General features: G+C 40.6%; 1 protein-coding gene across 1 annotated transcript; it reads left to right on the plus strand.

Annotated features, from left to right (window-relative positions):
* The first annotated feature begins 343 nt into the window (after nt 1-343).
* On the plus strand, nt 344-22,543 carry LOC133882550 (uncharacterized). Its single transcript, XM_062321755.1, has 3 exons — nt 344-1,291; nt 14,004-14,311; nt 21,975-22,543. The coding sequence occupies exons 1-3, from the start codon at nt 414-416 to the stop codon at nt 22,325-22,327; spliced, it is 1,539 nt and encodes a 512-aa protein (XP_062177739.1). The 5' UTR covers nt 344-413; the 3' UTR covers nt 22,328-22,543.
* The last annotated feature ends 587 nt before the right edge of the window (nt 22,544-23,130 follow it).

Here is a 23,130-nt window from a genome sequence, read left to right on the forward strand (position 1 = left end):
TGGGGCCCAGCCATTACTCAAAATGTCAGCTTAAAATTCAAACGAAATTCGGGTCAAATTCGGGTATTCAGGCGGGTGGACGAGTTTTAGAAAAAACCCGAGTGGAATAATTGGTTGCCAAACACACCACTAATTAATTTTGGAGCGTTAAACAATTTTTATAAAACAAATTGTTAACAACAGATGACGTATTACTTTACTGTAACTTTCTCCTATACTCATGATCGAACGGCTGTGGATCTTCAACTTGGTTCCAGTCCGTCCATCCAACGCTCCAAGACGTAAACTACTAAACTGTTCAAAAGAAGACGACCTTATTTATTCTTCTCTCTCAGACTTTCAGTCTCCTCCTCTCCGCTAACTCACACATATTCTGCCAAAAAAAAAAAAAAAAAACAGCTCCTCAGGCGCCGATGGCCGGAGGTAACCATAACAAAAGCGCGTCGCATAAGCCCCCTTCATCGTCAGCCTCCTCCTCTCACCGAAAATCCCGCTGGGAATCCAACAACCCTCCCTCCGACCAGACAAGAAAACCCGGCGACCCGAAACACAACAAACCCCCATCCAACCCATCCCCGAAACCCGGACCTACTCAGAGCCCCGCCCAGAACCCAACCCCTCGCTCCGGTCCAGGTCCGGTCCCATCTCCCGGAGCTACGTTTCCGTTCCCGGACCCCGCAGCCCTGGGTCCACCGCCTCCGCCGATCTACGGGTTCCACATGCTCGAGCGCCGGACCATCGTCCTCGCCGACGATACCGTCCGGTCGTATTTCGCTCTCCCGCTGGATTACCATGATTTCACTCCCGTGGACCCTGCTGGCCGGTTCTTTCCGGCACGGCCCGAATTCGACAAGCGGTTCCCGGCGCCGGTGAGCCCTGGAGGGTTCACTAGGCATCAGGATTACTGGAACTCGCTAGGGCTCGACGGGCGAGGGCCCGGCGAGGGGTCGATGAAGAGGAAGTACGGGGAGGGCGACGAGAAGGACGAGTTCGCGAAGCAGAGGCAGTACAATCCGAATGGGTTTCCGGCGGGCCCAGGCCGCGAGGTTTTGGCCGGAACCAGTGGGGCTTTTGGCCGGGGTGATGAGTATAGGACCTTTAAGTATATGAGGGTTGGTGGCGGGGGCGGTGGTGGTGAGAGTGTGGGTCTTAAGCACCTCGAGGTTGATCAGAACGCGTTGAAGAAGGCGTTTCTTCGGTTTGCGAAGTTGGTGAATGAGAATGCGGGTCAGAGGAAGAATTACTTGGAGGAAGGGAAGCATGGGCGGCTTCAATGCATTGTTTGTGGCAGGTCTGATTATCTCGGGCTTTGATGTGTTTCTTGCGGTTTTCTTTTGTTTCTTTCTAATTTGCTTGCCTGAAATTAAATGGATAGGTTATTAGGAGACACTGCATTAGTTGACCTTAGGCAAATATTTCTTACTGTGTGCGCTTTTAACTACTCTTTGCAATATAATCGCTCATTGCAATATAATGACATCAGCGTCTGTGTAACTTATCACTTCATACATTGGTACCATGTTCATTTGACCTATCAACAAGAGTTGTGCCAAATGGGTAGATGGAGAAAGTTTAAGGGAACTTTTATTTTATTTTTATTTCTTTTGTGTGTGAACTGAGAATGGCTATTTGGTAAGTGTTCCATACTCGTATGTGACTTGTTTCGCGTATTACATTATGAAAAAGGATTTGTTTTGGAGTATCTTAACATATTGTTGAGCTGAGTGTTGAAAAAGTCAAATGCATTCTGTGCCTGTCTATGCATAGGTGATTGTTGCGAGATATAAAGAACTGTCAAAGGTGTTCATCAAGTTTGATATAGATCTGGTTTCTGTGTGCTTTTTGTTGTTGTTGTCAAGATAAGTTAACTTGACTGATGGCAAGGAGATTTGAAATAGGTGTTGAAAATGTGGTACTGTGATTGATTTCATGTTTTACCTAATCCACAATTAATTATTCTTTTGAATTGATAGAACACTCGAAGTTTTTAAGCTCCTTTCTCCCTTTTGGTTTAGAAGGGGAAACCAAAACCTCATGACCTTGTTTCTCTTCCAACTCTGTCAAAAGATCCAAAGCTTTTTCTCATTACCCCCACAAGAGATCCCCAGAAAGGGATACAACACCTTCGCACATTGCACTGTCTTAGAGTAGTCGAGATTCTCATCCACCTTTCCATTCTCAGCAGCCCCAGCCAACCCATTGCATTGTTCCTCTTGCTGATCTCCTCCCTTCCAATCCTCACCCAAAATTGAATGCTCAATTAGAGGAGAGAAAGCAATGTCAACCACAGATGTATCAAGGCCAAATGGCAATGTCAACCTCGGCAAGAGTTGAGACATGCCACTGTGAGGGAAAGGAGGCCACCATAGCAACCTAGCCAGATTCAGCCCATGGAACCGAAAGGCACCCAAAGAAGAAGAGGGTTACTGAAAGGAATCCGAAAGCAAATCCGGCAACATCAGCCTTGGCGGGAGCAAAATATATCCACTGGCGTCTTCAGACAGCTTTGACTTCATCGGAATAGACCCACCATGCCGGATCACGTCAGTGGATAACGCCGGGACCAAAATATCCTCCTTTGTGACCTTAGGCACCGCTGAGACAAGTCCAAAAGACATGCTCTGGCCGTCGATCAAAGGGGTACTACTTACCAACAAATTCTCTCCCACAAGAAGACCAACATCCAACTTCGAAGCCCTCTTGGTAGGGGTGTTAGATGAGCCTAGCTGATCATGAACTCGGCTCGTTTAAACTCGATTTGGTCTCGGTTCGAAAAATAAATGAGTCGTTCGTGAATACAATAATCAGCTTGTATATTAAATGAGACATACTCGTACACAAGTTCGACTCGATTCGTTTGGCTCGAATCGTTAGCTCGTTCGTGTGTGTGTGTGTGTGTCTATATATATATATATATATATATATATATATATATATATATATAAATCAAAGTTAAAATTGTACTGAATTTTAATAATTTTTTTTTTGAAGTAAAAAATATTGTAAAACTCCAATCGAGCTCGAGCCGCTCGAGCTCGATTAGAGGCTTGGCTTGTTAAGCTAGCCGAGTTTGAGCTTGGCTAGGCTCTTAACAAGCCGAATTTGAACAACCCTTCAAAACTGGGCTCGAGCCGAGTTTGAGCCCCTATTCTATGTATTCGAGCTGAATTCGGCAGCCCCAAGCTCAGCTCAGCTCGAATACAGCCCTACCTCTTGGCCTTGGACTTGCGGTTATAAAACTAAAAGGGCTTAGGTCCCTGGCCTGCATAAGAGTTTAGAGTATCCATACCTACTGGTGTACACAGCTTCTTCGTAAGCAAAATGGGACCTTGGACGTCATCTGACAGCTTTGACCTAGTCGAAGCAGACCCATCGAACCATAAAACACCAGGCATGACTTCTGGAAACAGAGATGCTTGCCCCTCTATCTAATCCTCCTCCGACACCTTCTGCAATTATTTAGAAATCTTGAGTGTGTAGGTTGATTTAGGGATTAGTATATTCATAAGTGAGCTGTTTGATTTATGGTTGGTCCAGTTACAATGTCAAATTGTGTATTGGCAAGTTTGTCAACTATTATTATCCTAGGATGTTGTGTCAAAAAGAGGGCTTTGGAGGATCATATTACCCTACCGGCGTACATATAGGACTTCATAGTGTACTTTGAGCCTTGAGGATCACACTTCACCTTAGATGGTTAAAATTGGTCATTGCCTACAGTTTATGAATGCACTTCGTGGGTATTGCTGAGAGTTGCATTTCACACTATGCTTAAGATGCATGTGTGCACACATGGTGCGCACTTAGAATTGAATAGTACATCTCACTTTTTTGTTTGTTTGTTTGTCTTGAAGACTAGTCTTGCTTATTTGCTTTGTCATGAAAGAATTACCTCTTATTTCTGCAGGATCGGCTTGTTAAGAAAGCCTTTACTTATATCTTATTTCTCGATGATCAGCTTTGTCGAGGAGGTCCTTTATTCCTAATTTGTTGCATTTCCTGATATAATTTTTTGGTTCTTTCCCTAAGATCAGCTTGTTAAGGAAGCCTGTACTTCCTTATGTCTTATTTCTTCATGATCAACTTTGTCAAGGAGGTTTTGTTCCTAATTGGTTACATTTCCTGATATAACCTTTTGGTTCTTTCCCTAGTAAATTTATGCTTCGCATGACCTTTGAGACTACTGTTTGCCCAATATGAGAGTTGAATTTAGGTGTGTGATGCTGCTTCTTGCTTCTGTGCCTGAACATCAGATTGTTATTAGGTGTCAGCTGTTCATAATGCTTCTGCAAGAAGGTTTCTCATCTCTCATATCTTGGTTTGGTCTGTTTATACAATTGAAGAAGCTGGTTGTATGATCTATTCTTATATGTATTATTCCATTTTTTAGCTGGATTTTTATATTTCTGATGGTCCTTTAGTTGTTTGATTAGTTAGACTTTTATTTGGGGTTTTAACATAATCATGGACCAAGTATCTGGAAAAGCTTGCTTCCATTATGTTGTGTTTATTTGAATTAGATTCCTAACGTTCTATCTCCAATAGTTCAAAGTAGATGTAACGTAGACGAAGTGGGTAATAATGAATTTTGATTTGTTCTAAGAAAGTGTTATTGGTTCAAGGAACCAAGAAGAAATATCATTCCCTGCGAATCCAGGATTGCTATAATCCGTGTCATTGGTTCTTTTGTGCCTGAATATTGTCAATCTTCTCTTTGTGCTGTAAAAGTTTGACCATATACTTGCTCGTTTGATGTTATATATGCTTTTCTCCTGCTGGATCATTCTCTAGTTTTGATGATGCAGGCATGTGTTCTTCTTTTTCTCCCTAATTGGTGTCTTTTTTGTATACTTCCTATGTATTTGGGTTGTGCCCCTTTGCGCTTTCTAATTAATTGATTTAATCATAAAAAATTAGAAAGGTTGGTGGATATGATCACATTAACAGTGTCTGTGTGTGGATCAGCATCTAGTTTGGATGATGTATTCAGTTTCTTTTACAGTGGATATAGAGCAAAGTAGTTTCCTATTAGAAAAGCAGGTGCATATGGTCACTGAAAATATTAGGGTTTGGAGAGAAAAAGGAAAGAATTGAGAAAGAAAATTGGTATTTAGAAAATCTCTGCTCCACCTCTCACTATTGTACTGTGTGTGTGTGGGAAATAATATAATAGACTGATATACCCTCTCTGGGTATACTTATTACAATCCTGCCATCTAAAAAATACAAGAGATGTGTTTAGTGTCATTCTCTTGTACATTTCTTTTACAAATCCACCATTGAATCTATGGCACCATTTTAATCCGTGGAATCTATAGATTCAATAGTGGATTTGCACATTTCTTATATGGAGATGGACAAGAGATGTGCAAAAGAATGAAACCAAACATTTCTCATATCACAATAACTTTATGTATGTGTATTTATATTGCAGTCGTTGTGGATGCATTATTGATTATTCAGTTGGTTGGGATTAGGATTAAGGCATTATCTCTCCATGTGCTTTTTTTACACTTATTGTTTAGTTAGATCAGGTCTCTACTCTCTTTTTTAATCGTTAGAAGTGATCTGTTTATGCCTTGGCATACGAGTTGTACGATGCTTATGACCTAATTTTTAGGGCCTTTATCTGATTATGTGGTGTAGAATGTGTGAATCTGTAAATGCTAGTGAATAGGGACCTGCTTATGGTTCAAGTTGGTAATCTATATGGTGCTAGCCAACTTGTTAATTTTTGCAACAAAGGTGATGGCCAACTGCTGTTGTCTGGGGACACAACTTGCACTGATTTATACTTTCAAAATGTTAGCAGGCCTGATTATTTTGGAACCTGTGATGCAGGATACACATGAAAAGAAGCTTGTGCACTCAAGTTTGGTGCTTTAGTAAGATTGATAGATTGGGAAAGCTAATTTCTTGAATGTTCATTAGTAATTCGGTGTGTTAAATTGTATGCTTGACAGTTCAGTGTGAGTCTGTATGCAAATGTGTTCAGATGTCTGAATTTTAATCACTGGCAGTAGCCATTGATCTTGTTTTCTGATGTGTTCCAATGCATTGGAGTCATGCCTTCTTGATGGCATCATCTCTTACTTCCAGTTTTAAATTTTAATTTGTAGCATGTAATTTAGCCAATGGGATGCACAGTGGCTAATAAGTTTTTCATTGGATTCAGCTTGTGTCCTTTCTGATTATGAATTAGTTCTCAAACTGCTCATCTTTTATGTTTTTTGGTTGATTTAGAAGACAGATGCGTCTGGCCTATCTTTTTTCTCTCGTTAATAGATTAGATGCATATTTAGGGGTTACCATCTCTATATTTTGTACTGAAACATCTCCAATTGGCCGATGCCCACTGTAGTCAGTTGTCAGATAGGTGGCTTATAGTGTAACGTCACTTCCAACTGATACTTGTATTGTTCTCCGTCTGGAATGTGGGTGTTGTCTTGTGTAGCAATCCGTTTGAATGGTTGGCCTTCATGCATTTGGTTGGCGGTATCCACTACGTATATACTGTGTCACTTGTATTTGTATCAATGTCTCTTTGTGTGTGCATCTGTCTCTCTATGTATGCAATGTTATTATAGCACATGCTGGAAGACCGAAATTAATTAGTTAACTCGTCTTGCGGTTAGCTTTATCTCTTTACGTTATGACTCATTCAGTGGAATGTTGCTTGAGTACATGTGCAAGAGTTTCTGCTTCCCTGTGCCCGGTGGGTTTGTTCTTTTGTAATTGCAGTTTGACTATTTGTGAGGAAGAGGATATTGAACAATGAGATGACCTAGAATTGCTAGATTTTCTAAGTGGATATGTGCTTCATTGTGTCATGTGGTCATAGACGATGTGTGTTAAAGGTTTAAAATTTTGTTACCTGATTTATACTAGTCATTATATGGCATCCACATGTTGAAAACGTGACAGTATATGAAATGAGGATCTAAGATGAATAATTGGCAACCAAAGAGGATAGAATGAGAAATGAGCGTCTATTGGAAGTGAGAGGTTGCACTGTAGAGCATAAGATATGGAATATTATATAAAGATTAGTGCGTCGTCCTGTTAAACAGCTAATCTGTTTTAATTTAGAGTTTAAGATCTTTTGCTTTTATGTTTGACTTAGAGGGTTTCTGATTGCTGTCTACACTATGTGTTATTACTTACAGAAACATAGGTTCAGTTATGCACCTTCTTCTTCTGTTAATTTCCCTGCCATTACATACTGCTGCTTCAAGCTGATTGCCCTTTGTTTTCATTTTTGGATACGACAGAAATAATAGGCTGCAATCCCGTCCTTAAGCTGATTTTATTTTCACAAAACTATCAACTATCCCAAGTCGTATTCCTACGATCACTAAACATTTTTATAGGGAACAAGAATGTTGAAATCATACTATGGTGCTGAGTCTTTTGAAAGATACTGCACATTCATTATTAAGAAACAAAAAGGGGGAAAATGTGCTGGTGTATTCAATAGTTTATCTGGCAGTAGTTAAGAACTTATGGTACATAAGTTTGTCAGCTTTGTATATGTTACATTCACTTAGATACTGTTAACTTATGGATGGCATGGCACTGTATTGTTTTTCTTTTTTCTTTTTCATTTTGATTGGAAACAATGTCTTGTCTATAAGAATGATGATATATGTTTTTCTGACGTTGGCCTTATTTATTTTTATAAGTAAACTTAGTCTTATTGAAAGCGTAAGGAGCCCTTAAGTACACTGGAAGTATAAAAAAGGAAACACCTAACTAGGAAAAGAAAAATGAACAAGGAAATCAGCAAAGCTAATTGACAGTGGGGACAAAAACGCCATCGTCTAAAGATACAGTGTATGAAAAAATGAAGCTAAAATATCCTCCATGGAACTCTCCAAATCCTCAAAAACACCTAAGATTTCTTTCCTTCCAAACACACTAAAAAATGTAGATTGACACCATCTTCCAAATCGCAGCACTTCTCGGCCTTCTAGACTTCCACCAACAAGCAAACAAGTTGATAACTCTTATAGGCATAACCCAAGACATACTAAAACGAGTAAAAATGTTATTCTACAGAGCGTAAGCCACATCATAGTGAAGAAGAAGGTGGTCCACAGATTCCTCATCACTCTTGCACAAGCAACATCTATCCACAATGATTTTTTTTTTATAAGTAAGAAAAATATTATTAGAAAAAGCGTAAGGCACCTCTAAATACATAAGGAGTATACACAAGAACAACCAAATTCAACCCACAAAAAGCATTCAACAAAACCCTAAAGCCTAAAAGCAGCACCCGAGAACAGCTCACAAAAGAACCCAACAAAACCCACAAGGAGTTAAGCCCTAAAACCCGAAAACCTCAAAACCCACGAAGGCACAAAACCCTACTACATGAGAGCCTTGCTTTTCCCGCGCCTAGAGGGAGCGCTTGCATCGTTGTAATTAATGGAACTTTTCAAATTCAAAAGCTCCCTCTTTCCTTTGGTCTTTTGGCGCGCTATCATTTTGTCCCGATGGAATTCATCTTCCATGGCATCTAGGATTGCCAGACTCCTCGCCATGAGCCCTGTCCAACGTCCAATCTAAGGGCAACCCATCCCAAAAATCATCCTTCTCCCAAACAACCATCTCCCCATGAAGATCAAACTCGACAAGCCATTCCTGAGATTGAGAAAAACCATTGCCCTCTATGGATGAAGGAATGATGCGACATCCCGGGGGGGAGTGAAGCCCTATCATCCCAACATCCTTGACCTCCTGAGACGCGGTAGGGGCTATCGTAGCCGGGCGAGGGTCGAGGAACCCCTTCCGAAGGAAACCGCAAAATTCTTCACTAGAGGCATTGCAACTACTTCCTTTTTAGCAAAATAGATAGGCGTCTTCGAAGCTGCCAGGGAATCTGCTAACAACCCCTCATTCCACTTCACTGAGTGACCTTCCCTGAGATCCTTAGCCTTCCGGTAGTATCTCTGGAAAGGTTTAGTGGACTGTAGCCTGTAGCGTGGGGAGAGAAGAATGAATCTTCTCACCCAACTTAGCCACCCTTGAGAGAGAAGGAAAATGGAACAAAGGTTGAGTCAACCCATCACCAATACCAACTGAGTTGCTAGAGAGAAGGATAGAAGCATCGTAGGAGCCAGAACCCACTGTAGGCCTTGCCGGAGCCTAAGGGACATCCAGGGTCATTGGAGGCAGCAACTTCGGAGCCGGCAAGGGGAGAAAAACGTAAGGGGAAGGCAGCGTGACGGATCCAGCTGTTGGATCGAGAGGCAGATGGCTCGACACACTCCCAGAAGATGACAACCACAGAGCCACCCCAGATTTTGTCCCCAACGAATTCTCCGGCTGAATCTCCATCGGACCCATACCCACATCTCCAGCTGGAACAAGTTTCTGACAGCTAGACCCACCCTCGGAAGAAGACAAACCCGGAATCAACCCAGAGTCTGTCGACGATGTCGTCTCTGGCCGAAGAGAGCACCCCAAAACGACCGTCGACACCGGACCTGCATCCGCCAAAGTTTTTGTCTGGAAAGATGCTTTGGTTTTGATCTTCGGCAAGAAGCGATCCAACCAAAACCCTTTCCGTTTGAGACCTGAACCGGACCTAGCAAACCGTCCTAGAAGATTCTCAAGAACCCTGCCCATAGCCATTTTAAAGCCGAGGAGCATCTTGGTCCACGTACGCAAATTTGAATTCAAATGAGCTGGACCTCATACAGAGTAAACAACATGCATCTTCTTCTTACCCAGCGGACGACGAAGTAAACCTTTGTCCAGTGGATCAAACGAAGAGCTCTCTGACCATACTGGAGGCGTGGACTTCTCCGTCGAGCTGTGCGGTTGCTCCTCCAGGTCAAAGGAATTCACTGCCAATCTCCCGTCTTCGACCACCCTACACCACGATTCTAGAAATAGGTCCAACCCATGCAGTTCTTCATCCGAACCCCGCAACCCAGCATTTGTGCCATGAGAGACAACTTCCCCCCGAACCACTGCTGCATACGATGGAGGAGACTCGCCCAATCGACTGGAAGAGAGACCCCTTATCTGAGTCACCTTCAAGGAAGATGCCTCAGAACCCATCGTCTGATCCTTAGGATCGAGGAAATTGATCATCTTCCGCAGTACCCCCGCAACCCGAGCCCAGCCCCAACCTTCACGGCCTTCAAGGAGCCAAATAGCCCCTTTTCGACCACCCTCAGCGAAGACTTCCACCTCTAGGTAGCGGCCGGACTTGTTCTCACCCCCTCGAAACATCAATACTTTCACATCCTCCCGGAAGTACTTGACGAATTCCTTCGTTGAAACCTTCAAAGCCTCCTCTACAGAAGCCAACAGCCAAGCTGAACCTTGAAGACCCAAAAATATGAACACGTAGAACCCCTTTCTCCTCTCCTCCAAGCGCAATTCCGGCACTTCAGCCTTCGCTGAAAAGGAAAAACGTTTGGCTTCCATAGAGAAGCACCGCTCCATTTGATGCAAATCTAAAGAGCTAGAAGAGGAGACACCCTAGAACCATACGCACAAAACGAACCCTCGGTACCGCCAACTAGAACCCATCACCAAGCGAACTCGGAGAAGAACAAACAGAGACAACCCGACTGACGCACCAAGAAGAAATGAACCAAATGAGACACTAGCGGGATGCGCCTTCACGCGCCATCGCTAGCAGGGGAAGGAAGGAGCAAGCGTGCCTAGAAGATTGTCCACAATGATGATATGCATCTTCTTGAGATTGTCCATAGTAAGGATTTTGCCTAGGGTTGTTGACTACGCAAAAAAAGCCGCCATCGAAGGGGTTTGAGTCCGCCACATACTCTTCCAAGGGAAGCGTCTACCTTCAGAGCAAGCCAATGAGCTGAAGAAGGACTTGACCTTATATACTATAGATGGTGAAATCTCCAATAATCCAAGGGAGATTCAGGAGCATATAGTTCAATTTTACAAAAACTTGTATGTTGAGAATTGTTCTTGGCGGCCAAGGGTAGAGGGCCTTTCTTTTCTTTCAATTGATGAAGATGAGAGTAGCTGGCTAGAGAGAGGGTTTGAGGAGAAGGAGGTGTGGGATGTCATCAGAGATTTCAATGGAGACAAGGCTCCGGGCCCCGACGGTTTCACTATGGCTTTTTTTCAGAAGTGTTGGGATATCTTAAAGCATGACATTATGGCTGTTTTTGCAGATTTTCACTCTCGAGGCAAGTTTGGAAAGAGTTTCAATGCTACTTTTGTCTCTCTGATTCCAAAGAAGAATGATGCTGTGGATGTGAGTGACTTTCGACCTATCAGTCTTATTGGGGGAATTTACAAGATTATTTTCAAAGTCCTTGCGAACAGGTTTAAATCAGTTTTGGGTAAGATTATTTCAAACACCCAAAATGCGTTCATTGGTGGTCGACAAATCTTGGATTCAGTGCTTATTGCTAATGAATGTGTGGATAGTCAAATCCGTTCAGGGGATTCTGGGTTGTTGTGTAAGTTGGATTTGGAAAAGGCCTATGATCATGTGAATTGGGACTTCTTACTTTACTTATTACAACGTTGTGGCTTTGGGGAGAAATGGAGAGCTTGGATTCGTTTTTGTATCTCTACGGTGAGATTCTCCATCCTTGTCAATGGAACTCCGGCGGGTTTCTTTACTAGCTCTCGCGGGTTGCGACAAGGTGATCCTTTGTCGCCTTTATTATTTGTGGTGGTTATGGAGGCTTTGAGCCGGATGCTGGCTGCTGCGGTGGAGCAGGGTTCGATGACAGGTTTTATTGTGGGACATAGAGAGTCAGAGGCAATAGTAGTGAATCATTTATTGTTTGCTGATGATACGTTGATTTTTTGTGGAGCGCAAGAAGAACAAATTCGACATCTAAGGTGCATTTTTCTTTGTTTTGAGGCAGTTTCGGGATTAAGGATCAATTTAAGAAAATCAGAAATTGTTCCTATTGGTGAGGTGGAGGATGTTGAAGGGTTGGCCCATCTTATGGGTTGTCGGGTTGGATCTTTGCCTATGACGTATTTGGGTATGCCTTTGGGTGCCTCTTACAAGTCCGTTCTTACTTGGAAAGGGGTGGTTGAGAAAATGGAAAGGAAGCTGGCTGGTTGGAAGCGTATGTATTTGTCAAAGGGTGGACGGTTGACTCTTATTAAGAGCACGCTGTCCAATCTCCCCACGTATCTCTTGTCACTGTTCCCTATTCCTTTGAGGGTGGCTAACCGTTTTGAAAAAATCCAGAGGGATTTCCTATGGGGTGGCATAGGGGATGAGGCCAAATTTCATTTAGTGAAATGGAACAGGATATGTACTCCGTTGCATTCAGGTGGGTTGGGAGTTCACAACCTCAGCCAGTTTAACCAAGCTCTTTTGGGTAAATGGTTGTGGAGATATGGTAGGGAGAGAGAGGCTTTATGGCGTTTGGTGATTAACGCCAAATTTGGGAGCCTAAAGGGTGGGTGGTGCTCTATTGAGGTGTCGGGTTCCTATGGAGTAGGGGTTTGGAAATATATCAGGAAAGGGTGGGAGAAGTTTTGCAATTATGTTCGGTTTGTGGTAGGGGATGGGTCATATATCAGTTTCTGGCATGATCGGTGGTGTGGGGAGAGACCTTTGAAGCTTTGTTTTCCAGTTCTGTATAGTCTTGTGAGGAACAAAGCGGCAATGGTGGTAGATAATATGGCGGTTCATAATGGCAATATTCATTGGAATGTTCTCTTTACGCGGCAACTCCAAGACTGGGAGATGGAGATGGTGCTCTCTTTCTTCGAGCGGTTGTACTCCACTCCGATTCGACAAGGAGAGGGTGACAAGTTAGTTTGAAACCTCTCTACAAGGAGCTATTTTGAAGTAAGGTCATATTATGAAGCACTTAGTAGGAAAGAAGGTCCATCTTTCCCGTGGAAGAATATATGGTGTGCTAAGGCTCCGACAAGGGTGGCGTTCTTTGTATGGTCTGCAGCTTTAGGTAAAATTTTAACTCATGACAATCTGCGAAAGAGGAATATTGTGGTTATTGAGTGGTGTTGTATGTGTAAAAAGAAGGGGGAGTCTATTGATCATCTGTTACTTCATTGCGACACCGCCCGTGAGCTTTGGAGTTTTATGTTTTCTTTATTTGGAATTGAATGGGTCATGCCACAATCGGTGCTGGGTTTGTTGACTACGTGGGGTGCTTCTCGAGGGCATGGCCTAGCAAAAAATGTTTGGCGTTTAGCTCCTCACTGTGTGTTGTGGAGCATTTGAAGGGAGCGGAATGCGAGACTTTTTGAAGATGTCGAGACTGTAATGGTAGTATTAAGGAAGCGTCTTCTTAACACGCTATATCTATGGATAGCACCCCATCTTTGCCACCTAGGTGTTTCTACTTTTGTAGACTTTCTTAATTTATTAGTTGTTCCTCCCGTTTAGGGGCTCTCTTGTATACTTCCCGTATATTAGGGTTGCGCCCCTCTGCGCTTTTTATTGAATTTTAAATTACTTATCAAAAAAAAAAAAAAAAATACTAATTGATACTTTTCTTAGGGTCAAGGCCAATGGTGCCATGCTTTTAGGTTGAAAGGTTGGTGAAACTTGATTGTGTAGCTAAATTGGTGTGCATTTTGAGGTCCCTAGGTAGTTAATTGTTCCACTTCCGTTTTTATAATTTGGAGGCACCAATCCATCACATCAGATTTGAGTCATTGAAGAAAATGGTGGCATCACCGCAAATTAAAATCAAAAGGAGACATTGGAATCTTTCCACATGATAGAACTAAACTCATCTGTAATTATCTAGTGGAGTAATTGTTTTGTACACAATGGAACAACTTCATTGTTATATACTGTTGTCCTATGATACAACTGATATAGTTGATGCTTGTTATCTAGCTCTACTCAATGCTATTGTGTAGTCTTGATATCTGAAATTTTCACTTATTCCCTGGTGAATGCATTGCCTTCATTCCCCTTATCAAACATTTAGGCACACACTGATATCTGTAAGGAAAACCTGAATTATATTCTTCAATGCCCTTGATATGCATAATTTCAGGTCTTCTAAAGATTTTCCGGACATGCATGGTCTCATAATGCACACTTACAACTCAGATAATGCTGACTTGCGATTGGATCACTTGGGCTTACACAAAGCTCTGTGTGTTTTAATGGGGTGGAACTACTCAATGCCTCCTGATAACTCAAAGACATATCAGTTTCTATCTGCTGATGAAGCAACAGCAAACCAGGATGATCTGATTATATGGCCACCTGTGGTGATCATCCAAAATACAATCACTGGAAAGAGTAAAGAGGGGCGCATGGAAGGTTTGGGAAACAAAGCAATGGATAGTAAAATTAGAGGTATAAAGTGCCCTTTCATTCCTTTGTCATTTTTGTCCTATTTGTATCAAAATGTCCTTGCCAAAAGGTTGGCCTTTGGTTATCTAGATCAGATGCATGCATCTGGTTTTAGTTGTGAGTCACCATTTATAGCAAAATGCTTATGATTTTCATGATTAGTTTTACTAGTTCCTGATGGGTATCTATTATATTACACCGAACCAACCCTTTTGGGTATGCTCCATCTATTTCTCAAGTAGACCTTGCTCTGTTGTCTCAGTTAAAGAGCACCATGTTAAAAATTTATTGTAAAACCCTCAATATACGCCACTATTTGTCATCCCCATTCTCATGATCCCCAGCCCACCCATCTCCTCTGAGAAAGGTTTAAATCATTTCAAAGGGTAATTGGAGTGTATAAGGGAGAGTTCTAGGGCATAGTTGCATGCAAACCCCTCTAGTTTAATTTTCATGCCACCCTTCTAATGATGGACTAATTTGATTTTGAGGAGCCTTTTATTCTGGAACTTAGTGATATGTAGCGGAGAGCTTTTTTGTTACACGGCAGTTTTTGTCATTATTGGAAATGGCCATATATAGAGCTAAATGACAGAATAGGAAACATGTATTTGACCCTAGGAAGTTAGGATTAAGGCCTGGTCGAGTGTATATATATTTATTTTCCCTTTTCTAATTCACTTTTTATTTATTCGTTCTACAGCAACCTCCAACTTCAATTTTTTGTTAGTCTCTGATACTTCATTTTTGTAATCTCATTGATACTCAATTCATTTGTGTGTATAGTCCATTTGTCTCTGGAAGAGTTATTTTGCCTCATACTTGTTATTTGGTAGAGCCCATTTTTCTGCTTGTCTGTTTTGACCTGTAATCTTTCTTCGTCTTCTAGTTTTTTTTGGGGGTGGTTTACCATTCTTCTGTTTTTTATGCTGTTTGTGGCGTCAAATTTTCCTTTTGGTACTTCGGTTCGTATTAATCTTTGCTTTTTATAATGCGGGTAGTTACAATAGCTCAGTTGAGTTGGTCATACCATTCCGTTTTTTATGCTGTTTTGTGACGTCAAAGTTTCTTTTTGTGTACTTCGGTTCCTATTAGTCTTTGCTTTTATAATATGGGTAGTAACAATTAGCTCAGTTGAGTTGGTCAATTATAGCATTGTTCATTTGGGAAGAGTAACATTTTTAGCTTTGTTGCAGATATGCTTGCTTGGGAACCTCTAACTGGGTTCCCTTACAGATGATTGTGATTTGAGTCTTTGGTCAATTGTGTTTCTATATGATGGCTTAAAAGAGAGGGTGCTTTGGGGGTCAGGAGTGGGATGTAGTGGAGAGTGTGTTGAAACTTATATTTGAAGATTCTGCCAGAGCACATCGTTAAGATGCAAAATTTCTGCATTGCATCATTGTTTGCTATTGTATTACATTTTAGTCAAATTCAATTTGACTCGCATGGTAATTTTTGATGGGTGTCAGGGCACTTCATTTTTGGTATTTAGTCTTACTGCTTAAATGACTATTCATCAGTCTAACTACTTTTGTATATTAATTTTTCTTTGAATGCTCGTCTTTGCTGGTATTTAGACTTGAATTGTTGGTAGATATATAGTTTCTCATAGTGAACACCCTTCTGATGTGCATTTCATGATTGCCATGATCCATAATCATTGTTTATCAAGAAGGTTTTGTCCTTGGTCTTGTCCAACCACTTCAATTGCTCTCCTTCGCTGATGTAACTTTTCTTACTTTCATGCACGGGTGTACATCTTTTGTCATGGCCTCCTTTTTTATTTTAGCTTTAACAGAGATTTACCTGAATCTGAATCTTTGTTATGCTCACGCTTACCACTGTATACTTGTTTTTCATGACTAGTTTTTTTTTTTGAATAAGGCGAGGGCTTCTTCTTGGTTAGGCTGGTTAGTTCAAGGCAATTAGAAGCTCACTTCTATGGGTTGTCGAATTATCTGTAGACAAACACAACAATATTTTGGGGTTGAGTTATTTTAAGGAATCGCAATGCAATATTACTATATTACCGATTCCCCATTTATAGTTTCATGTGATTCAATGTTCAGGAAAAAGGGTTTTATTATTATTATTATTACTTATCAAAAAAATTATTATTATTATTATAAATTTAAAATTTGTTCTTTTTAGTAAGCTCAATTCTCTAGGAGCTTTGATGACTTAGAAAGTACCTTCGAAGAGATTCTTTCCTCGTTCTACCATTCTTTGTATTTTTGGACTACGGTTTATGTCCATCATTTTTCTTTTTCTTTTCCCGATTTTCTCGCTCGCTTTTTCTTTCTAACTTGGTGTTTTCTTGGTATACTCCCAGTGTAATAAGGGGTGCCTTATGGGTAGAGGGAGGCACTAGGTATTCAATAATTAGTAGGGAAATGTAGAGAGGTGTAATTTATGATAAGTGGGTGGCGGCAATATGGTTGGTTAGTGGACTCTATAGTTGTTAATGTATGGTTGGAGGTGATTATGGCTGAGGCTTGTGTCAAGTGGAGCTTATGCGAGGCAACTGGGATTTACTACTAATCTAAGGCTCAAGGAGGTACTTGGTTGGGGTCTGAGCTCATTCTTTATTAAAGACCATGTAATGACTAGGGAAAATGCTTGTCCTTTTGAAGTAATAGTGCAAATGTTTTTTTTTTTGGATAAGTTTAATAAAAAAAATATATTTCCGCTATTATTCCAAAATGATTCATCAAATTTCAATTGAAGCTCCTTAGAATCTCTTATAAAGCTCAATCTCATTTAGTAAGGAACCAATTTAGGACTTAGCACCCATGAACTCCTTTATAATCTATCTACTCTATGTAGACAATTCATTTTTCCAATGTGGAATTAACGTTCCAGACATTCTCCTCTACTCAAATCCATGATGTCATTGTTAGGGCCCATATCATGCAGTGCCTCAGTGCCATGTGGTGTTACTAGGTTACTTTGATATTATTTGTAACGATCCAAGAAAAGTGCTAGCTGCATTTGCGCTATCACTCCAATGAGTCCAATTGGATTAGTCAAGTAATTTGAGTTCCCTAGAATCACTTATAAAGTTAGTCTCACTTAACACTATGGTGTTCTTCTAAGCTTGCTAGGATGTTTTAAAAGAAGACATCATGAAGGTCTTTCGTGACTTCCATGCTAGAGGTAAGTTTGAAAGGAGTCTAATGCTACATTTGTTGCTCTCATTCCAAAGATTTATGGGTCTGTTGATTGTTAAGATTTTCGTTGGATTAATCTAGTGAGTGGCATTTACAAAATTATTGCCAAGGTTCTAGCTAACAAGGTAAAGATGGTATTGGAGAAGATTATTTCTAAGTCGCAGAATGCTTTCATCCGAGGAAGGTAGATCCTAGATCTTCTTCTTATTACTATTGAATGCCTTGATGACTTATCAAAAAAAAAACTATTGAATGCCTTGATGGTATAATAAAATCTGGGGAGCCGGGTGTGCTATGCAAATTGGGACTTAGAAAAAGCTTATGATCATGTTAATTGAGATTTTTTGTTGTACATGCTAAGGAGGAGTGGTTTTAGGGGGAAATGGTGCACATGAATAGCTCATTGTATCCCTTTGGTGCCTTTTTTTTTTTTTTTTTGGTGAACGACACCCCCGTCGATTTTTTAGTAGCTCCTGGGCTTGAGACAGGGGGACCCTTTGTCTCCACTGTTGTTTGTCATTGTGATGGAAGCTTTGGTAGGATGATTTCTGCTGTAGTGAGTGGGGGTTTGTTGTCTGGCTTTTTTGTGGGGATATGGAATGTTGGTGGGTTTGATATCACTCATCGTCTGTTTGCGAATGACACTTTAATTTTCTTTGGGGTAGACTTAGATCGCCTCCGTCATTTGCGTTGCTTGTTCTTATGTTTTGAAGCCGTTTCGGGGTTGAAGATAAATTTGGTTAAGTCAGAATTGGTTTTGTAGGTTTGATTAATAACGTAGAAGGTTTGGCTAGAATCTTGTGTTGCAAGGTTTCATCTTTGCCTATGAAGTACCTTGGTCTTCCGTTGGTTGCTTCTTTTAAAGGCTAACTTATTTGGAATGGCATTATTGAGAAGGCCAAGCGTTGTTTGGTTGGCTTGAAGCGGTTGTACTTGTCTAAAAGGGGTAGGATTACCTTAATCAAGAGCACCTTATCTAACTTGTTGACCTACATGTTGTTTTGCTAGCCGGGTAGGATTACCTTAATCAAGGGCACCTTATCTAACTTGCCAACCTACTTGTCGTCGTTTCCCCTCCCGGCTAGCGTTGCCAATCAAATTGAGAAGCTACAACGAGATTTCTTGTGGGGAGGTATGGGTTAAGAGGTCAAATTCCATCAGGTAAGTTGGCCGAAGGTATGTTCTCCAATCTTTGAGGGGGGGTTTTTTGGGTTTGGAATTAGCTCTTGTTCAACGAGCCCTTCTAGGAAAGTAGTTATGGCGTTACGCCTATGAGAGAGAGGCTCTCTGGAGAAAGGTAGTGGACGTGAAATATGGCAGTTAGTGGGGTGGGTGGTGCTGTAATGAAGTTTTTGGGTCTCATGGGGTGGGGCTCTTGAAATTCATTAGGAAGGGGTGGGAGGAGTTTTCTAGTTCTAGTTTTAAGGTGGGTGACAACTCCAAGATTAGTTTTTGGCATGATGCGCAGGGTGGGGAACAACCCCCTGAGGAAGTGTTTCCAGAGTTGTATAGCATTTCTTGCATTGGGGATGCTTTCATGGGTGATTATCTTCAGCTCTCTAATGGCTCTCCTAAGTGAGACGTAAATTTTGTTAGAGTGGTGCATGATTGAGAGCCGAAATTATTTCCTCGTTCTTGATCAATTGTATTCCATTAAGCTAGAATTGGATGGTGTTGACTAGCTTTGATAGAACCCTTCCAAGAAAGGACTGCTCGATGTAAAATTGTTCTATAATGTCTTAATCCCCCATGATAGCAACCCTTTCTCTTGGAGGTGTATTTGGTGGAGTAGAGCCTCGTTCAGAGTGGCTTTCTTCGCTTGGTCTGCCACTTTACAGTGGACAACTTAAGAAAGCGAAAAATGGTCTTTTCAGCTTAGCGCGGGTCATGCCTCGTCAGGTGAAGGATCTCCTCACTTGTTGGAGAAGGAATATTGGTAATTCTCAAAGTGAACCTTTGTTGAAAATGATCCCGTTCAGTTTGATGTGTTGCATTTGAAGAGAGAAATGACTAGAGCTTTGAAGGCAGGCAGTGACAGGATGGTGGCGAAACTAAGGGCCTTATTTTTCCATACCCTTTTTCAATGGATAGCTGCATATGATTATTTGCAAATTTCTAGTCTTCGTGACTTTTTTTTTTTTTTTTTATCTCTCTCTCTCTCTCTCTCTCTTTTCTTTTTTAGGTGTTTTTCTTAAATACTTCTTTTGTACTTGGGTGTGTCCTTTGGTTTTTAATGAAATCCTTTTACTTAATAAGAAATAATCTACCCACTCCATGTGGTCAGTTCATCTTCCCAATATGGGACTAATTTTTCGGGGTGTCACGGACCAAGCCTAAGAATTTTTATCAGGGTTAAGATTGCTGTCTTTGATAATTTGCTTGTGAGGGTTGGGTCTCTTGCTGTTTAGCTTGCTATCTGGTCTTGAAGTACTTGGTTGCATGGATCTCGATTTTTTTTTTATCCGGTCTTGTATTGTTATCAGAGTTAAGATTTTTTTTTTTTCCTGAGCTGTGCTAAGTTGTTTAAAAACGTACTTTTGAATATGGATGAATAAGTTACTGATCTCTGCGTCCAGTCTAGAAAGTTGCGAGCTTGTTGAAATTAAATGGTTCTGTTGTCCTCATATGTGGAAGTCACTGACATTGCTCCCCGCCCCCCCAGAAAAAAAAAAAAAAAAAAAAAAGAAAAGAAAAGGAAAAAAAAGAGAAAACAACTCCCTAAATATATAAAATTCGTGTTCTATAGGTGAGGGTTTCCCCAAACCCAGATCATGAGCTCGTGAATGTTATTAATGATTGAGAGCAAACAGGTGCAGGTTCCCGGTCCCGGTCCCTTTTATGGTTGCTACTATGTCAATTGCTAGTAAGATTAGACAATCTCCTTTTTTTTCCGGTTTCCCTTTGTGCCCCTCTCCCGGCCATGTGGGTTTGCATTAGATGAATTAGCCATTCTGGCATGTTCGTTCAGTAGACTTAGTCAATCCAGAGCACAAACCCCCAAACTCGAAGTCACTGGTTTAAGTGGGTTTGGACCAGCTTGTGTATGCTTTTTAGGCGTTATATCCACATGATTGGTTGTGGTTGTACTTCTATTCTTTAACAGGAAATGGTATTAAGATCATGGTTGAAAGCATCCATTTGTGTCTGCTGAGTTCCATAATATCTTGATATATCTCTGGATTTGGTTGGTCCACCAACTTCAATCTCTCCAAGTATTGCTTAGCATCTACTTATTATCATGCCTGGCTTTGATAATCTGACTTTTACTGTGATTCATATTTCATACTGGGAATTTTGTGGCAGATAACTTGGTTTTTCGTTTTTGTTTTATGTTTATGTTTATGTTTTTTATTGTTTTTGCATCTGAAAATTGAAATTGGAGATTTACTCCCAAGTGAAAGGAGTTAATGTAATTTCACTAGCAGCATTTGTTTTGATGTTTGGAATTAGTGCTTTATTTTTAGTAGTTTTATACGAGTCAAGAAAAGTTGAAGAGGTTTTGGAAACGAGCTTTTAGCCAAAAAAACAGAATTGCTTCGGAGAAGTTATGAAATGTGATACAGAACTATTAATTTTAATGTATCTAATATAGTTGCAATTGTGTTATGAAAGCTAGATGGAACTTGAATGTTTTGGGTCTCATACCATGGGATTAAGGTAATATCGATGCTGCTTCCATTTTATGAAATGGCCTGCTAGCTTAAGTAGATTATGATTTTCCTTTTAACTTAATGAAAGAAAAAGCTAAAATGTGGAAGTTTAAGCTGCGCGCATCAGAAGGTTCTGGTCAATCCAATTAGATTTCTTTGTTCAGGTGGAACCCACTTTTGGTTTCTAAATTCTATTTTAATCATTCTAACTTGAGAAATTGGATTGCTGGTTCCTCATGTTACATCATGTTTGCTGACAACTCATTACAAAATGGTTATTATCACGTGTTTAATGGTCGTTCCTTTGTATTATAGGGTCTTATTATGTTTTACTGTACCTTTGTGCTTTATGATGCCTTGATTTGCATGTCCTCTTTCTCCCTTCTCTTTCTAGTTAGGAATTTTTCGATGCGTATATTTTTCACCTGTACTTAAATATTGTGTTCGCGACCCATCTCGTAATATCATCTGGTGGTAGTGATGATTGAGCCTGCATTTTTGTCCATATGCTTTTTTATTTTTTATTTTTCATACCATTATATGCATTCTAGACATGATTTTTGCTTACACTTTGTGAGAGTATTTTGACATCTAACCTGTAGCCATCCAGCAAGAATTTATTTAGCAAGAGATTAATAATAGTCTGCGGCCTTTGGATTTCTTCTGTGGAGGATCTGAAACCGTTGGTTGGTGATTATGGAAATTGCCTTGTATTGTGATCCATTATCATTAAGTTCAATAACACGTGGTTACCCTTGAGTCTTTGTAGTGCACTCAACTTATGAAACAACAAAGTCCTTTTGGCATTTTATTTTTTTCCCCTCACTGGTCATTGTGTTTCAGATCTTGGATTTGGGAGTGGCAAGTCGAAGTCTTTGTATGGGAGAGAGGGTCACCTGGGTATAACCCTGGTTAAGTTTTCTGGTGATCAATCAGGCCTCAAGGAGGCGATGCGGTTTGGAGAATTCTTTGAGAAAGAAAATCATGGACGCAAGGCTTGGGCTCGTCTACAGCCAGTGTCATTTGGCAGGGATGACGAGAAGAACCCAAACCTTATCCAGGTGGACGAGAAGACGGCAGAGAAAAAAAGGATCTTTTATGGTTATCTCGGAACTGCTTCCGACCTGGAGAAAGTTGATGTCGAAACAAGGAAGAAGGTCGTGGTTGAGAGCAGGAGGGAATACCTGTCCATTTAGATTCCAAGTAGATTCTTGGTGACAATGCTAGGTACTGTTGTTTATTCTAATTTATGGGCACCAAGTCTGAAGAACATCAGATCCTTTGGTCTTCTATTTATTTTTATGATGAAAACTTTAATGTTATATGCCAACAGTTTCTGATGCCATATGTCGTGCCGGTGCTTCTTGGCATTTCTCGGGTATTAGATGGTTTTATTTGTAGCTGCTGGTTAACTTTGCAGATGTTCCTCACTGACTAATCAATCTAGTGTTCAGAATTGAACCATGGATTTGTTTTTGGTCTTTCCACGTACGAGAAGTTTGCTTGAAAAGAGAAAAGGAAAGATATACGAAATATTTGTTTAGAAAAAGGTCTCAAATCCAGCTATGATGAGAGCTCACGTGGGACTCAGCTGCCCTGATAAAATATACACACAGCAATTTGGGTAGCTGTGGATTCGAATCGGGGACCAATATGTTGTTGTAAATTGTAGCTAGACCCCGCAGATGTTATTTCCAAGTGATTTCTTTGTGGGGGCTACTGCTACAGGTGAATTAATTCAAAACTTGAAAAATTTGGTGCTTATTTCGAGATGTCCCGACTTACTTACTATTAAGTATTAAGAGGTCGTTGGGACAATAACAGTGAATATGTCAAGTCCGTCGTTGGTTTTTCTAAAGTTGAGTTGATTTATAATAATAATTTTGTTTAATTGCATTCACTTTCCGTTTAAATATATATAGATATGGCCAAGCGTGGACCTAACTATCATCTCTATCTCTACTTTAGGTGGATTTTAATGATAAAAAAAGTATTGGAC

Source organism: Alnus glutinosa, chromosome 1, assembly GCF_958979055.1.
Source record: "Alnus glutinosa chromosome 1, dhAlnGlut1.1, whole genome shotgun sequence".
NCBI lineage: Eukaryota > Viridiplantae > Streptophyta > Magnoliopsida > Fagales > Betulaceae > Alnus > Alnus glutinosa.

Coding starts and splice junctions, on each gene's coding strand:
- LOC133882550 (XM_062321755.1), top strand. CDS start 414: ATGGCCGGAGGTAACCATAACAAAAGCGCGTCGCATAAGCCCCCTTCA. Junction 1,292..14,003: donor CAATGCATTGTTTGTGGCAG/GTCTGATTATCT, acceptor GCATAATTTCAG/GTCTTCTAAAGATTTTCCGG. Junction 14,312..21,974: donor AATGGATAGTAAAATTAGAG/GTATAAAGTGCC, acceptor ATTGTGTTTCAG/ATCTTGGATTTGGGAGTGGC.